This window comes from Pseudorca crassidens, chromosome 16, assembly GCF_039906515.1.
Source record: "Pseudorca crassidens isolate mPseCra1 chromosome 16, mPseCra1.hap1, whole genome shotgun sequence".
Lineage (NCBI taxonomy): Eukaryota > Metazoa > Chordata > Mammalia > Artiodactyla > Delphinidae > Pseudorca > Pseudorca crassidens.
In genome coordinates, this window is record NC_090311.1 from 28,437,020 (window position 1) to 28,456,047 (window position 19,028).

A 19,028-nucleotide genomic window follows, 5' to 3' on the forward strand; every position below is an offset into this window, starting at 1 on the left:
ATAGGGCAAGAAATTGTGTCTTTGGCCCAGGCCCTCCCTGGCATGGAAGACTTGGCATCCCTTGTATTCTTGTCTATTTATGGACTACATTGACTACTGAAACAGGGATTCCACTCAAAGAAAGATAAAAACTCACAGATCAGTAATGAGACTCAGATAGGGTCTAGGGGGTTGAGATGGGCCTCGAGACAGCCCAAGCCCACTGCCTCTGCTCTCTACTTCACAGCCCCACAGACACTAGGTTGCTCTTATCAGGAAGACTTGGGAGATGCTCATCCTTTGAGTCTCAGCTCAAAGCCAGCTCTTCCGGTAGCCTTTCCTGAATCCCCAGGCAAGAATTGGGTATTCCTCCAGTGTTTCCATGGTAGTTTGTATATTCTGCCATTAAAAATGATTCTTGTATTATAACATTATTGCTTGCTTTTTGGTTTGTCTGCCAATTCGACTGTAAGTTACTTGAGAGCAGGGATGAGACCTTTTCATCAGTGCGCCCAGTCTTTGCAATGAACCAGGCCCAGGGTGGGTATTCAGTTCATGAATGAATGGAGCCAATTAGCCTTATGGACAGAAGTCAGGACCAGGCATAGGAGGGAGAGTGAGTTCCTGTGGACTCACTGACCCAAGAGAGAGGCAAAAGGCCTCAGTGGGACAGCAGCCCAGTCAACCCTGCCACCCTCTGACTGGCAGCATTCAAAAAACCTTGAAGGGAAAAGGCCAAACACAGATGGAGTGCTGACAGCCCTCACACTAGACTTGCTACTGGTGAGAAGCATACTCAAACCCTCAAGGGGCGCTGGGCTCTGTCAGCCCCTCTCGCATTCAGCCTACTGTGCTAACTTGCCTATGGTAAGGAAAGCCTATGACCAGCTCCAGTGACTTGCTCTGGCCACTTTATCTGTACTATCTCACAGGGGCATTGCAAGAATCAAATGAGACAATGCAATCAAAGTGCTTGGCACAGGCCTGCGACATAATGAATACCCAAAACATATAGGCTTATTTCTATATTCAGATTGAGTCATCCTTTCCAGGCATAGTGCTCCAACATCCTGCAAGAGTTCCAGGAAAGTGCCTTCTTAGAGTAGAGCTCTAATACTTGCAGGATGACCTGTGTCCCAGCAAGGTAAATTGTTGGGTCCTCTGGCATGTTTTCTGACAGCAACCGATTCTGAGTGTCCAACATTTCAATTCTGACACCAGCTACCCAGAAACCCACAGCTACCCAGAGCCCACAAGACTGCCCTGACTTCTAATGCTAGCCGAAAGTCTTGGATCCCACCCATACTTCTGACCAACTAGCTGTAAATTGAGGATTTCCATGGCCCCCTCCTCAGGTCTGATAATTTGCCAGAATGGCTCATAGACGCCAGGAAAATACTTTACTTACTGTTTACCAGTTTATTACAAAGGATACAACTCAGGAACAGTGAAATGGAAGAGATGCATAGGGTAAGGTTTCGGGGGTGGGGTGCTTGTGCAGAATTTCCATCTCTCACCAGGTGTGCCACCTTCCCAGCACCTTAATGTTCTCAGCAATCTAGAAGCTCTCTGAATCTCCTTATTCAAGAATTTTTATAACACAGTCTCCAGCCCATCCTCCTCTCCCCAGAAATTGGTATGTGGGGCTGAAAGTTCCAATCCTCCCATCACTTGGTCTTTCTGAGGAACAGCCTTGTCCAGAGGCTATCTAGGGGCCCCTCCGTAAGTCACTCATTAGCATAAACTCAGGTGTGATCTAAAGGGGCTCATTGTGAATAACAAAAGACATTCTTAGTATCACTCAGGAAATTCTAAGGGTTAGGAGCTCTGTGCCAGGACCTAGTGAAAAAGACCAAATATAGTTCTTATTATACCACAGATCTCAAAGGACTTTTTATCATAATTAATCATCCTAAAAGGCTCAATGTTGGAGCCAGAGAATAAGACTCAAATTAGCCAGTTCCCACATAAGCTATGATCTCAAGATGGGAGCCCTCACCAAATCATCTCCTGGGGGACCAGTCTGACACTGTATCTCCCCAGCAGCCCAGGGGGAAGGTAAATAAGGAAATCTGCTTCAGTACCCAGCAGTCCTAGGAGATGTGTTCCCCTCCTCACGTCTTCATCACTTTAAATAATTTCTCACCTTGCCTTTCAACAGGCCATTGGGACCCAAGACCTTATTAAAAATATGTTTTCCCACATGAGCATCCACAGCAGATAGGGGGTCATCCAGAATATAGATGTCTGAATTTTGATAGGTAGCTCTGGCCAGGCTGATCCGCTGCTTCTGACCCCCACTGAGATTTATACCCTGAAGAAGAAAATAATTTCTATTAAGTACTGAAACTGAGTCCCACTAAAATTCCTCTGCATAGATTCCTCTGCTGAATCTATGATTAACATCTCTATCCAAAACTTCATGACCTTTCTTCTCCCATACCTGTTCCCCTCAAGGGAGTATAAAAGGAAAGGGGGGATTGAAACCAAGCAGGACACTGGAGGGCCCTCCTGTGTACAAAAACCCCTGTGTCCCCCCTTTCTTATTTGTAGAAAAAAACTTTAGTCTCCTAGGCCTTCCCTGAGTTCCAAGGAGCAGACTCAAGCCGTTACTAACTAGGGAAGTGAGGGAATGCAGAAACAAAGGAAAAGCAGTCAAGAAACAATAGTTCAACTATAAAACAGAGTCCTACCTCCTCTTCAACGGGTATATGTAACAATTAGATGCATATTATTGAACTATTCTACAGAAACTAAGATTCTAACCCAGGTGGAGGATGGTTACTACATGTTGACCACAAGCATTTAGCCCCAGACTGTTTGGAACCAGAAGGTTGATGATTAAGATTCCTGAAACATCACCCTGCCACTTTACCACCAACCAATCAGAAGGAAGTCTACAAGCTGCAACCCTCACCCCAAATGTTGCCTTTTAAAACCATTCCTGGGGAATTCCCTGGTGGTCCAGTGGTTAAGAATCTGTCTTGCCAACATTAAACACACCAACATTCGAATTATAGGGGTCTCAGAAGAAGAACAAAAAGGGACCGAGAAAATATTTGAAGAGATTATACTTGAAAATTTTCCTAATATGGGAAAGGAAATAGTCAATCAAGTCCAGGAAGTGCAGAGAGTCCCATACAAGATAAATCCAAGGAGAAATATGCCAAGACACATATTAATCAAACTATCAAACTTAAATACAAAGAAAAAATATTAAAAGCAGCAAGGGAAAAGCAACAAATAACATACAAGGGAATCTCCATAAGGTTAACAGCTGATCTTTCAGCAGAAACTCTGCAAGCCAAAAGGGAGTGGCAGGACATATTTAAAGTGATGAAGGGGAAAAAACCTACAACCAAGATTACTCTACCTGGCAAGGATAACATTCAGATTCGACTGAGAAATTAAAACATTTACAGACAAGCAAAAGCTAAGAGAATTTAGCACCACCAAACCAGCTTTACAACAAATGCTAAAGGAACTTATCTACGCAGGAAACACAAGAGAAGGAAAAGACCTACAATAACAAACCCAAAACAATTAAGTAAATGGTAATAGGGACATGCATATCGATAACTACCTTAAATGTAAATGGATTAAATGCTCCAATCAAAAGTCAGAGACTGGCTGAATGGATACAAAAACAAGACCCATATATATGCTGTCTACAAGAGACCCACTTCAGACCTAGGGACACATACAGACTGAAAGTGAGGGGACGACAATGTTCATTGCAGCACTATTTACAATAACCAGGACATGGAAGCAATCTAAGTGTCCATCGACAGACGAATGGATAAAGATGTGGTACATATATACAATGGAATATTACTCAGCCATAAAAAGAAACAAAATTGAGTTATTTGTATTGAGGTGGATGGACCTAGAGTCTCTCATACAGAGTGAAGTAAGTCAGAAAAAGAAAAACAAATACCATATGCTAACACATATATATGAAATCTAAAAACAATGGTTCTGAAGAACCTAGGGACAGAACACAAATAAAGATGCAGACATAGAGAATGGACTTGAGGACACGGGGAGGGGGAAGGGTAAGCTGTGACAAAGTGAGAGAGTGGCATGGACATATATACACTACCAAATGTAAAACTGATAGCTAGTGGAAAGCAGCCACATAGCACAGGGAGATCAGCTTGGTGCTTTGTGACCACCTGGAGGGGTGGGATAGGGAGGGTGGGAGGGAGGGAGATGCAAGAGAGAAGAGATATGGGAACATATGTATATCTAAAATTGATTCACTTTGTTATAAAGCAGAAACTAACACACCACTGTAAAGCAATTATACCCAAATAAAGCTGTTAAATAAACAAATAAAACAAAAATAAAAAAAGATGTGGCACACATATACAATGGAATATTACTCAGCCATAAAAAGAAACGAAATTGAGTTATTTGTAGTGAGGTGGATGGACCTAGAGTCTCTCATACAGAGTGAAGCAAGTCAGAAAGAGAAAAACAAATACCATATGCTAACACATAAATATGGAATCTAAAAAAAATGGTTTTGAAGAACCAAGGGGCAGGACACAAATAAAGATGCAGACGTAGAGAATGGACTTGAGGACACAGGGAGAGAGAAGGGTAAGCTGTGACAAAGTGAGAGAGTGGCATGGACATATACACACTACCAAATGTAAAATTGATAGCTAGTGGAAAGCAGCCACATAGCACAGGGAGATCAGCTTGGTGCTTTGTGACCACCTAGAGGGGTGGGATAGGGAGGGTGGGAGGGAGACACAAGAGGGAGGAGATATGGGCATATATGTATATGTATAGCTGATTCACTTTGTTATAAAGCAGAAACTACCATACCATTGTAGAGCAACTATACTCCAATAAAGATATTAAAAAAAAAAAAAGTGAGGGGATGGAAAAAGATATTCCATGCAAATGGAAATCAAAAGAGAGCTGGAGTAGCAATTCTCATATCAGACAAATAGACTTTAAAATAAAGACTATTACAAGAGACAAAGAAGGACACTACATAATGATCACGGAATCGATCCAAGAAGAAGATATAACAATTGTAAATATTTATGTACCCAACATAGGAGGACCTCAATACATAAGGCAACTGCTAACAGCCGTAAAAGGGGAAATAGACAGTAACACATTCATAGTAGGGGACTTTAACACCCCACTTTCATCAATGGACAGATCATCCAACATGAAAAGAAATAAGGAAACACAAGCTTTAAAAGATACATTAAACAAGATGGACTTAATTGATATTTATAGGACTTTCCATCCAAAAACAACAGAATACACTTTTTTCTCAAGTGCTCATGGAACATTCTCCAGGATACATCATATCTTGGGTCACAAATCAAGCCTTGGTAAATTTAAGAAAATTGAAATCGTATCAGGTATCTTTTCTGACCACAATGCTATGAGACTAGATATCAATTACAGGAAAAAATCTGTAGAAATACAAACACATGGAGGCTAAACAATACACTACTAAATAACCAAGAGATCACTGAAGAAATCAAAGAGGAAATCAAAAAATACCTAGAAACAAATGACAATGAAAACACGATGACTCAAAACCTATGGGATGCAGCAAGAGCAGTTCTAAGAGGGAAGTTTATAGCAATACAGCCCTACCTCAAGAAACAAGAAACATCTCAAATAAACAACGTAACCTTATACCTAAAGCAATTAGGGAAAGAAGAACAAAAAACCCCTCAAAGTTAGCAGAAGGAAAGAAATCAAAGATCAGATCAGAAATAAAAAGAAATGAAGGAAATAATAGCAAAGATCAATAGAACTAAAAGCTGGTTTTTTGAGAAGATAAACAAAATTGATAAACCATTAGCCAGACTCATCAAGAAAAAAAGGGAGAAGACTCAAATCAATAGAATCAGAAATGAAAAAGGAGAAGTAACAACTGACACTGCAGAAATACAAAGGATCATGAGAAACTGCTATAAGTAACTATATGCCAATAAAATGGGCAACCTGGAAATGGACAAATTCTTAGAAAAGCACAACTTCCTGAGACTGAACCAGGAAGAAATAGAAAATATAAACAGACCGATCACAAGCACTGAAATTGAAACTGTAATTAAAAATCTTCCAACAAACAGAAGTCCAGGACCAGATGGATTAACAGGCAAATTCTATCAAACATTTAGAAAGGAGTTAACACCTATCCTTCTCAAACTCTTCCAAAATATAGCAGAGGGAAGAATACTCCCAAACTCATTCTACGAGGCCACCATCACCCTGATACCAAAACCAGACAAAGATGTCACAAAGAAAGAAAACTACAGGCTGATGTCATTGATGAACACAGATGCGAAAATCCTCAACAAAATACTATCAAACAGAATCCAGCAGCACATTAAAAGGATCATACACCATGATCAAGTGGGGTTTATCCAAGGAATGCAAGAATACTTCAATATATGTAAATCAATCAATGTGGCAAACTGTATTAACAAACTGAAGGAGAAAAACCATATGATCATCTCAATAGATGCAGAAAAAGCTTTCGACTAAATTCAACACCCATTTATGATAAAAACCCTTCAGAAAGTAGGCATAGAGGGAACTTACGTCAACATAATACAGGCCATATATAACAAACCTACAGCCAACATCATTCTCAATGGTGAAAAGCTGAAACCATTTCCTCTAAGATCAGGAACAAGACAAGGCTGTCCACTCTCACCACTAATATTCAACATAGTTTTGGAAGTTTTAGCCACAGCAATCAGAGAAGAAAAAGAAATAAAAGGAATCCAAATCAGAAAAGAAGTGAAGCTGTCACTGCTTGCAGATGACATGATACTATACATAAAGACTCCTAAAGATGATACCAGAAAACTACTAGAGCTAATCAATGAATTTCATAAAGTAGCAGGATACAAAATTATTACACAGAAATATCTTGCATTCCTATACACTAATGATGAAAAATAGGAAAGAGAAATTAAGGAAACACTCCCATTTACCATTGCAATAAAAAGAATAAAATAGCTAGGAATAAACCTACTTAAGGAGACAAAAGACCTGCATGAAGAAAACTATAAGACACTGATGAAAGAAATTAAAGATGATATAAGCAGATGGAGAGATATACTGTGTTCTTGGATTGGAAGAATCAACATTGTGAAAATGACTATACTACCCCAAGCAATCTACAGATTCAATGCAATCCCTACCAAACTACCAATGGCATTTTTCACAGAATTAGAAGAAAAAATTTCACAATTTGTACAGAAACTCAAAAGACCCCAAAGAGCCAAAGCAATCTTGAGAAGGAAAAACGGAGCCAGAGAAATCAGGCTTCCTGACTTCAAACTATACTACAAATCTACAGTAATCAAGACAGTATGGTACCGACACAAAAACAGAAATATAGATCAATGGAACAGGATAGAAAGCCCAGAGATAAACCCACGCACATATGGTCATCTTATTTTTGATAAAGGAGGCAAGAATATACAATGGAGAAAAGATAGCTTCTTCAATAAGTGATGCTGGGAAAACTGGACAGCTACATGTAAAAGAATGAAATTAGAACACCTCCTAACACCATACACAAAAATAAACTCAAAATGGATGAAAGACCTAAATGTAAGACCAGACACTATAAAACTCTTAGAGGAAAACAGGCAGAACACTCTATGACATAAATCACAACAAGATCCTTTTTGACCCACCTCCTAGAGAAATGGAAATAAAAACAAAAATAAACAAATGGGTCCTAATGAAACTTAAAAGCTTTTGCACAACAAGGAAACCATAAACAAGACGAAAAGACAACCCTCAGAATGGGAGAAAATATTTGCAAACGAAGCAACTGACAAAGGATTGATCTCCAATATTTACAAGCAGCTCATGCAGCTCGATATCAAAAAAACAAACAACCCAATCCAAAAATGGGCAGAAGACCTAGATAGACATTTCTCCAAAGAAGATATACAGATTGCCAACAAACACATGAAAGAATGCTCAACATCTCTAATCATTAGAGAAATACAAATCAAAATCACAATGAGGTATCACCTCACACCAGTCAGAATGGCCATCATCAAAAAATCTACAAACAGATGAAGACTTGGAGGCTGGGGGAGAGTGGCTTGCTCAGAGAGAACACAGAACTTCTGCGCCCTTTCCTCAGACCTTGCCCTGTGCATCGCTTTCATTGGGCTGTCCCTTTTTGTAACAGAAATAAGAGCGATTCCAGGGGATGCCTCTTTACAGGAGCCAAACCTTGGAATGCAACGTCAGAAAGCTATTTCCCTAAAGTCTCCGATGTCAAGGAGAGGTGGCATCCTTTAGTCCGTGAGTACTGGAATTGGAGTCAGATATCCTGAAGTCAAATCCCAGCTCACCAAGAAGAACATGCTTACTTCACAGATCTGAAGTCTTGGATGAACTCTTCTTGTTTCCATCCACCTTCCTGAACAGCAGCAATGAACCTGTGCCTCAGATACAGATGGATAAACCAAACTGATTAACATGGAACTTACAAAGCTTAGCAGGAGGTGATCCCAGGAGGCCAAAGCTGTCTTTCAAAGTCTTTGAGCTCTGAGCCGTATGGATGAAAGGCTCTTGGTGCTGCAGCCAGGAGTCAGTGCTGTGCCTCTGACGTGGGAGAGCCAACTTCAGGACACTGGTCCACAAGAGACCTCCCAGCTCCACGTAATATCAAATGGCGAAAATCTCCCAGAGATCTCCATCTCAACACCAACACCCAGCTTCACTCAACGACCAACAAGCTACAGTGCTGGACACCCTATGCCAAACAACTAGCAAGACAGGAACACAACCCCACCCATTAGCAGAGAGGCTGCCTAAAATCATAATAAGGCCACAGACACCACAAAACACACCACCAGACGTGGACCTGCCCACCAGAAAGACAAGATCCAGCCTCATCCACCAGAACACAGGCACTAGTCCCCTCCACCAGGAAGCCTACACAGCCCACTGAACCAACTTTAGCCACTGGGGACAGACACCAAAAACAATGGGAACTATGAACCTGCAGCCTGCAAAAAGGAGACCCCAAACAGAGTAAGATAAGCAAAATGAGAAGACAGAAATACACACAGCAGATGAAGGAGCAATATAAAAACCCACCAGACCTAACAAATGAAGAGGAAATAGGCAGTCTACCTGAAAAAGAGTTCAGAATAATGAGAGTAAAGATGATCCAAAATCTTGGAAATAGAATAGAGAAAATGCAAGAAACATTTAACAAGGACCTAGAAGAACTAAAGAGGAAACAAGCAACGATGAACAACACAATAAATGAAATTAAAAATACTCTAGAAGGGGGCATCCCTGGTGGTGCAGTGGTTGAGAGTCCGCCTGCCAATGCACGGGGCACGGGTTCGTGCCCTGGTCCGGGAGGATCCCACATGTGGCAGAGCAGCTGGGCCCGTGAGCCATGGCCGCTGAGCCTGCGCGTCTGGAGCCTGTGCTCTGCAATGGGAGAGGCCACAACAGTGAGAGGCCTGCGTACCGCAAAAAACAAAAACAAAAACAAAAAGAATACTCCAGAAGGGATCAATAGTAGAATAACTGAGGCAGAAGAACGGATAAGTGACTAGGAAGATAAAATAGTGGAAATAACTACTGCAGAGCAGAATAAAGAAAAAAGAATGAAAAGAACTGAGGACAGTCTCAGAGACCTCTGGGACAACATTAAATGCACCAACATTCAAATAATAGGGGTCCCAGAAGAAGAAGAGAAAAAGAAGGGGACTGAGAAAATATTTGAAGAGATTATAGTTGAAAACTTCCCTAATATGGGAAAGGAAATAGTTAATCAAGTACAGGAAGCACAGAGAGTCCTATACAGGATAAATGCAAGCAGAAACACGCCAAGACACATATTAATCAAACTATCAAAAATTAAATACAGGGCTTCCCTGGTGGTGCAGTGGTTGAGAATCTGCCTGCCGATGCAGGAGACACGGGTTTGAGCCCTGGTCTGGGAGGATCCCACATGCTGCGGAGCAACTAGGCCCGTGAACCACAACTACTGAGCCTGCGCGTCTGGAGCCTGTGCTCCGCAACAAGAAAGGCCAAGATAGTGAGAGGCCCGCACACTGCGATGAAGAGTGGCCCCCGCTTCCTGCAACTGGAGAAAGCCCTCGCACAGAAACGAAGACCCAACACAGCCAAAAATAAATAAATAAACAAACCAATGAACCACATTAAAAAACAAAACAAAAAACAACACAACAAAAAACCAACTCCTTGCCAGTGTAATACAACAACAAAAAAATTAAATACAAAGAAAATATATTAAAAGCAGCAAGAGAAAAACAACAAATAACACACAAGGGAATCCCGATAAGGTTAACAGCTGATCTTTCAGCAGAAACTCTGCAAGCCATAAGGGAGTGGCAGGACATATTTAAAGTGATGAAGGAGAAAAACCTACAACCAAGATTACTCTACCCAGCAAGGATCTCATTCAGATTTGATGGAGAAATTAAAACCTTTACAGACAAGCAAAAGTGGAGAGAGTTCAGCACCACCAAAGCAGCTTTACAACAAATGCTAAAGGAACTTCTCTAGGCAGGAAACACAAGAGAAGGAAAAGACCTACAATACCAAACCCAAAATAATTAAGAAAATGGGAATAGGAATATACATATCAATAATTACCTTAAATGTAAATGGATTAAATGCTCCCACCAAAAGACACAGACTGGCTGAATGGATACAAAAACAAGACCCATATATATGCTGTCTACAAGAGACCCACTGCAGACCTAGGGACACATACAGACTGAAAGTGAGGGGATGGAAAAAGATATTCCATGCAAATGGAAATCAAAAGAAAGCTGGAGTAGCAATTCTCATATCAGACAAATAGACTTTAAAATAAAGACTATTACAAGAGACAAAGAGGGACACTACATAATGATCAAGGGATCGATCCAAGAAGATGATATAACAATTGTAAATATTTATGCACCCAACATAGGAGCACCTCAATACATAAGGGAAATACTAAAAGCCATAAAAGGGGAAATCGACAGTAACACATTCATAGTAGGAGACTTTAACACCCCACTTTCACCAATGGACAGATCATCCAAAATGAAATAAATAAGGAAACACAAGCTTTAAAAGATACATTAAACAAGATGGACTTAATTGATATTTATAGAACATTCCATCCAAAAACAACAGAATACACATTTTTCTCAAGTGCTCATGGAACATTCTCCAGGATAGATCATATCTTGGGTCACAAATCAAGCCTTGGTAAATTTAAGAAAATTGAAATTGTACCAAGTATCCTTTCCGACCACAACGCTATGAGACTAGATATCAATTTCAGGAAAAGATCTGTAAAAAATACAAACACATGGAGACTAAACAATACACTACTTAATAACGAGTGATCACTGAAGAAATCAAAGAGGAAATCAAAAAATACCTAGAAACAAATGACAATGGAGACACAACGACCCAAAACCTATGGGATGCAGCAAAAGCAGTTCTAAGAGGGAAGTTTATACCAATACAATCCTACCTTAAGAAACAGGAAACTCTCGAGTAAACAACCTAACCTTGCACCTAAAGCAATTAGAGAAAGAACAACAAAAGAACCCCAAAGTTAGCAGAAGGAAAGAAATCATAAAGATCAGATCAGAAATAAATGAAAAAGAAATGAAGGAAACGATAGCAAAGATCAATAAAACTAAAAGCTGGTTCTTTGAGAAGATAAACAAAATTGATAAACCATTAGCCAGACTCATCAAGAAAAAAAGGGAGAAGACTCAAGTCAATAGAATTAGAAATGAAAAAGGAGAAGTAACAACTGACACTGCAGAAATACAAAAGATCATGAGAGATTACTACAATCAACTCTATGCCAATAATATGGACAAATTCTTAGAAAGGCACAACCCACCAAGACTGAATCAGGAAGAAATAGAAAATATGAACAGACTGATCACAAGCACTGAAATTGAAACTGTGATTAAAAATCTTCCAATAAACAAAAGCCCAGGACCAGATGGCTTCACAGGCGAATTCTTTCAAACTTTTAGAGAAGAGCTAACACCTATCCTTCTCAAACTCTTCCAAAATATAACAGAGGGAGGCACACTCCCAAACTCATTCTACAAGGCCACCATCACCCTGATACCAAAACCAGACAAAGATGTCACAAAGAAAGAAAACTACAGGCTGATATCACTGATGAACATAGATGCGAAAATCCTCAACAAAATACTAGCAAACAGAATCCAACAGCACATTAAAAGGATCATACGCCATGATCAAGTGGGGTTTATTCCAGGAATGCAAGGATTCTTCAATATACGCAAATCAACCAACGTGATACACCATATTAACAAATTGAAGCAGAAAAACCATATGATCATCTCAATAGATGCAGAGAAAGCTTTCGACAAAATTCAACACCCATTTATGATAAAAACCCTGCAGAAAGTAGGCATAGAGGGAACTTTCCTCAACATAATAAAGGCCATATATGACAAACCCACAGCCAACATCGTCCTCAATGGTGAAAAACTGAAAGCATTTCCACTAAGATCAGGAACAAGACAAGGTTGTCCACTCTCACCACTAATATTCAACATAGTTTTGGAAGTTTTAGCCACAGCAATCAGAGAAGAAAAAGAAATAAAAGGAATCCAAATCGGAAAAGAAGAAGTAAAGCTGTCACTGTTTGCAGATAACATGATACTATACATAGAGAATCCTAAAGATGCTACCAGAAAACTACTAGAGCTAATCACTGAATTTGGTAAAGTAGCAGGATACAAAATTAATGCACAGAAATCTCACGCGTTCCTATACACTAATGATGAAAAATCTGAAAGTGAAATTAAGAAAACACTCCCATTTACCATTGCAATAAAAAGAATAAAATAGCTAGGAATAAACCTACCTAAGGAGACAAAAGACCTGTATGCAGAAAATTATAAGACACTGATGAAAGAAATTAAAGATGATACAAATAGATGGAGAGATATACCATGTTCTTAGATTGGAAGAATCAACATTGTGAAAATGACTCTACTACCCAAAGCAATCTACAGATTCAATGCAATCCCTATCAAACTACCACTGGCATTTTTCACAAAACTAGAACAAAAAATTTCACAATTTGTATGGAAACACAAAAGACCCCGAATAGCCAAAGCAATCTTGAGAATGAAAAATGGAGCTGGAGGAATCAGGCTCCCTGACTTCAGACTATACTACAAAGCTACAGTAATCAAGACAGTATGGTACTGGCACAAAAACAGAAATATACATCAATGGAACAGAATAGAAAGCCCAGAGATAAACCCACACACATATGGTCACCTTATCTTTGATAAAGGAGGCAGGAATGTACAGTGGAGAAAGGACAGCCTCTTCAATAAGTGGTGCTGGCAAAACTGGACAGGTACATGTAAAAGTATGAGATTAGAACACTCCCTAACACCATACATAAAAATAAACTCAAAATGGATTTATGACCTAAATGTAAGGCCAGAAGCTATCAAACTCTTAGAGGAAAACCTAGGCAGAACACTCTATGACATAAATCACAGCAAGATCCTTTTTGACCCACCTCCTAGAGAAATGGAAATAAAAACAAAAATAAACAAATGGGACCTAGTGAAACTTGAAAGCTTTTGCACAGCAAGGGAAACCATAAACAAGACCAAAAGACAACCCTCAGGATGCGAGAAAGTATTTGCAAATGAAGCAACTGACAAAGGACTAATCTCCAAAATTTACAAGCAGCTCATGCAGCTCAATAACAAAAAAACAAACAACCCAATCCAAAAATGGGCAGAAGACCTAGATAGACATTTCTCCAAAGAAGATATACAGACTGCCAACAAACACATGAAAGAACGCTCAACATCATTAATCATTAGAGAAATTCAAATGAAAACTACAATGAGATATCATCTCACACCAGTCAGAATGGCCATCATCAAAAAATTTAGAAACAATAAATGCTGGAGAGGGTGTGGAGAAAAGGGAACACTCTTGCACTGCTGGTGGGAATGTGAATTGGTTCAGCCACTATGGAGAACAGTATGGAGGTTCCTTAAAAAACTACAAATAGAACTACCATATGACCCAGCAATCCCACTACTGGGCATATACGCTGAGAAAGCCATAATTCAAAAAGAGTCATGTACCAAAATGTTCATTGCAGCTCTATTTACAATAGCCTGGAGATGGAAACAACCTAAGTGCCCATCATCGGATGAATGGATAAAGAAGATGTGGCACATATATACAATGGAATATTACTCAGCCATAAAAATAAATGAAATTGAGCTATTTGTAATGAGGTGGAAAGACCTAGAGTCTGTCATACAGAGTGAAGTAAGTCAGAAAGAGAAAGACAAATACCATATGCTAACACATATATATGGAATTTAAGAAAAAAATGTCATGAAGAACCTAGGGATAAGACAGGAATAAAGACCAGACCTACTGGAGAACGGACTTGAGGATATGGGGAGGGAGAAGGGTGAGCTGTGACAGGGCGAGAGAGAGGCATGGACATATATACACTAACAAACGTAAGGTAGATAGCTAGTGGGAAGCAGCCACATGGCACAGGGTTATCAGCTCGGTGCTTTGTGACCGCCTGGAGGGGTGGGATAGGGAGGGTGGGAGGGAGGGAGACGCAAGAGGGAAGAGATATGGGAACATATGTATAACTGATTCACTTTGTTATAAAGCAAAAACTAACACAACATTGTAAAGCAATTATACCCCAATAAAGATGTTAAAAAATAAATAAATAAAAATAGAACTACCATATGACCCAGCAATCCCACTACTGGGCATATACCCTGAGAAAACCATAATTCAAAAAGAGTCATGTACCACAATATTCATTGCAGCTCTATTTACAATATCCACGACGTGGAAGCGACCTAAGTGTCCATCGACAGATGAATCGACAAAGATGTGGCACATATATACAATGGAATATTACTCAGCCATAAAATAACGAAATTGAGTTATTTGTAGTGAGGTGGATGGACCTAGAGTCTGTCATACTGAGTGAAGTAAGTCAGAAAGAGAAAAACAAATACCGTATGGTAACACATATATATGGAATCTAAAACAAGTGGTTCTGAAGAACATAGGGGCAGGATAGGAATAAAGACGCAGACATAGAGAATGAACTTGAGGACACGGGGAGGGCGAAAGTAAGCTGGGACGAAGTTAGAGAGTGGTATGGACATATATACACTACCAAATGTAAAATAGATAGCTAGTGGGAAACAGCCACATCAGCTCAGTGCTTTGTGACCACCTAGAAGGCTGGGATAGGGAGGGTGGGAGGGAGATGCATGAGGGAGGAGATATGGGGATAGATGTGTATGTATAGCTGATTCTCTTTGTTATAAAGCAGAAAGTAACACACCATTGTAAAGCAATTATACTGCAATAAAGATGTTAAAAGAAAAAAAAAGCTTCTATTGCAATGCAGGGGACACCAGTTCGATCCTTGTTTGGGGAACTAAGATCCCACATGCTGCGGGAAAATTAAGCCCATGTGCCACAGCTAAAGAGCCCATGTGCCACAATTACAGAGCTCATATGCTCTGGATCCCATATGCCGCAACTAGAGAGAAGCCTGCACACGCACCACAACGAGGTGAAGAGCCCATGCGCCACAACAAAAGATCACACATGCCACAACTAACACCCAACACAGCCAATAAATACATAAATATTTAAAAATAATAATTTTAAAATATTTTAAAATAATAATAAAAAAAACATTCCCTGAAAGCTATTGAGGAGTTTGGGTCTTTTGAGCATGAGCTGACGATTCTCCTTGCTGGGCCCTGCAATAAACACTGTACTTTCATTCACCACAACGCAACGTCAGTAGATTGGCTGTGCTGTGTGGTGGGCAGCCAGACCCAAGTTCAGTTCAGTAACACAAGTTCCTTTATACAAATAAATATCTTTGATTCAAATAAATAACTTTAGGCCCAATAATTAAAAGCATGGCCAACTTACCATTTTATATCATATAATTTACTTATTTTGTTGTTGTTGTTGCTTCTTCCCCATGAGAATGTAGAGCTATATCAGGGTAGATTTCCTCTGTTTGTGGATGTAACTCCAGCACTTAAAATAGTGTGTGGCACATAGTAGGTACTCAATAAAAATATGCTGAATTAATGAACAAAATCATTCTAGAGCTATATCTTCACTAGTCTTCTAACATCTCAAGATCTTTCCCCCCAAAACTGCTATATTCATGTTTAGTAATGGGGAAAGAGTACAAAAACATCCCAAATATGTAGTAATCAGGGATTTCTAAACAAATTATACTATATTCATATAATTCAAAACAGTCATTAAAAATTAATTTTTAAGAAAGGCATTTGACAACATGAGAAAATAATATACTCTAAATTTCTATGTGTTCAAAGCAGATTATTAGAACCGTACTCTGGTCCTCACTGGTATACAGAAGTAGAGTCAGGACAACTAGGCTCTGGTCTGCCTCTGGCCCTCCACCTGTGAGGTCAAATTTGGGTCAGCTGCTTCTTAGTTAACCTCTCAGGTCCTAGCCTCATCATCTCTCCTTTAGGTTACACAGTTCCTATATTTGCTTCTAGGTACAAAATTTTAAATTTCTGAGTTATTTGCACAAAATATTGTGCAAACTCATGTTTTCTGGTGTTTGTTCCAGGCTTGACCATCAAAATTGATCAACTATTTTACTGTCATGTACTTCTTCATCACCCTTACTCTTTTCCTTCATTATTTCTTCACCCTTCAAGGCCCCTTGGTGTCCCAAGTACCTTCTCTCCAATCTCAGCCAGATCTCCCCCAGGCAGCACTTCCAAGTCGGGGAAGAGGGCACAGGCCTCCAGAACTTGCTGGTATTTCTTTTCATCCAACTCTGACCCAAAAAGGATGTTGTCCTTTATGGTGCCGTTCTGGATCCAGGACTGCTGCGGGACATAGGCTACAGTGCCCTAGGATGGGAAGGGTCAGACCATATGACAGTTTTGTTCCTCTGGAAATGCAGTGTTGAAGGAGGGGGTGGCAGGAGTTGGGAGGAACAAATGGAATGTAGATTTTTAAAAAATGTCAGGCTGACTGAGCAATTGATATTTATAAAGGTGCATGTATTTATTGCACCATCCAGGGAGAAAGATTCAATATCCTATGCATCATTTGAAGTCTCCTTTTTTGGACTATCACTCTCTAGCCATGATCCAAAAAATGGAGGATGACTGCACGTGCTGCTTCTAGAACAGGCTTTTAGTCAGACCCCAAAGAGTTTACTAGGACCAACAGAGGGCCAACACTGATGGGGGAATGGTGTAGACAACATCTTAGGAAGCAAGAACTAAGAGATTGAAATTTGGTTACCAGACTGATGCACAAAACAGATCGTGTCAAATGAGAGATGGAGCCTGATAAACACCTGTGTTTGAGGACAAACCCAGTTATGAGTTAGCAAGAAAAAGCTTCTTGAAAGGAGTTAGGAGGCAGAGTTAAATCTGTAGAGTCTGCTCTGCTATACTGCATGTTTATTTAATGCAAATTATCTCATTAGTAATCAGTAAATCAGGGAATAATGTCAGTATAATGTGGAAGAAGTGTTGGTTCTTAAAATTTTTCCAAGCATGTCAGTGTAAAGCAATTAGGGGCAAGCTTTCTTATAATTAAGAAGAAAGGCTTAGCAATATATGAAGATCTTAAGAAAAGCTAAAAATCTATAGACGTGCCTCTTTTTGGTGCGAGTAGTGGCTGGTTAAATGATTCCAAATACCTGTAATTTCCCCTAAATTTAGCTCTCTGGGGAAGCTGAGAGTACTGATGGAGATGCCATGAAAACATTTCTTCTCTATTTAAAAAAATTATAATTGACGACATCTATACTCTATGTCATGTTTTTGTACGGAAGCAAGTGCCCTCAAACACCCAGCTCTCGGGCTTCCCTGGTGGCGCAGTGGTTGAGAGTCCGCCTGCCGATGCAGGGGACCCGGGTTCGTGCCCCGGTCCGGGAAGATCCCATATGCCGCGGAGCGGCTGGGTCCGTGAGCCATGGCCGCTGAGCCTGTGCTCCGCAACGGGAGAGGCCACGACAGTGAGAGGCCCGCGTACCGCAAGAAAATAATAATAATAATAAAAAAATACCCAGCTCTCAAAGGAAGAGGTGAGAGGCCCAGAACTAATTGTGAAGCTGGGTGTAATTGTCAGTGGAGATTTTACAGTGCTACTGTTTTTTTTTTTTCAGCGGCCATGGCTCACGGACCCAGCCGCTCTGCGGCATGTGGGATCCTCCCGGACCGGGGCACGAACCCGCGTCCCCTGCATCGGCAGGCGGACTCTCAACCACTGCGCCACCAGGGAAGCCCAGTGCTACTGTTTTAATTGTTATCGCTGTTGTTGTTTTTGTTGCTACCCTGTTTACAAAGTTACATATGTTTTTAATGATCTGTTGCAACTCTTTCCCCCAGGTCCTATTATTTTTATTGTACGGTTTCGCAGAACGTGAGGTTTTCAGAAACACAGATATAGAATTACCTATACTTTGATAGAAGACATCTCTGTTCAAGTTTTCAAACTTTAGTATGCATATGAGAATCACCTGGGGAGCTCATTAAAAATGCAGGTTTTTAGAATCTACCCCAGAGTATGATTATATATGTGGGGTGGGGCAAAGAATCTACCATTTCTCCACGACCTCACCTACAGCAACATGACAGGAGTAGTTATCAGATTCTAGTTCATTCTCCCAATGAGAAGGCAGCGCCAAGAGACCACATTTGAGTGTCAGAAGTCTTCTCCTTGGCATTCCTTCTCACCTTGACCGTGATGTGCCCGTGGACATTTTCCATTTCTCCCAGCATGGCTGACATCAAGGAGGATTTCCCAGAGCCCACAGTGCCCACCACAGCCACCAGTTGGCCTGGCATAATGTCTAGGTTCACGCTGAAAGACAGAAGTGCACTTGAAAGAGAAGGGCGTGTGGAGGGGTGTTATTCAGGAGAAGTTCAAGCCACTTCTCAGAC

At 40.3% G+C, this 19,028-nt stretch overlaps 1 protein-coding gene across 1 annotated transcript in view; it reads right to left on the bottom strand.

Annotated features, from left to right (window-relative positions):
* ABCC2 (ATP binding cassette subfamily C member 2) overlaps positions 1 to 19,028 on the bottom strand; it is a 60,390-nt gene that overhangs the window by 22,011 nt on the left and 19,351 nt on the right. Inside the window, exons 15-17 of the mRNA XM_067711182.1 lie at positions 18,822 to 18,948; positions 16,803 to 16,979; positions 2,126 to 2,293 (exon numbers count right to left, since the gene is read on the bottom strand). Of these exons, the coding sequence (XP_067567283.1) occupies positions 2,126 to 2,293; positions 16,803 to 16,979; positions 18,822 to 18,948 (472 nt within the window). The remainder of the gene's footprint in view (positions 1 to 2,125; positions 2,294 to 16,802; positions 16,980 to 18,821; positions 18,949 to 19,028) is intronic.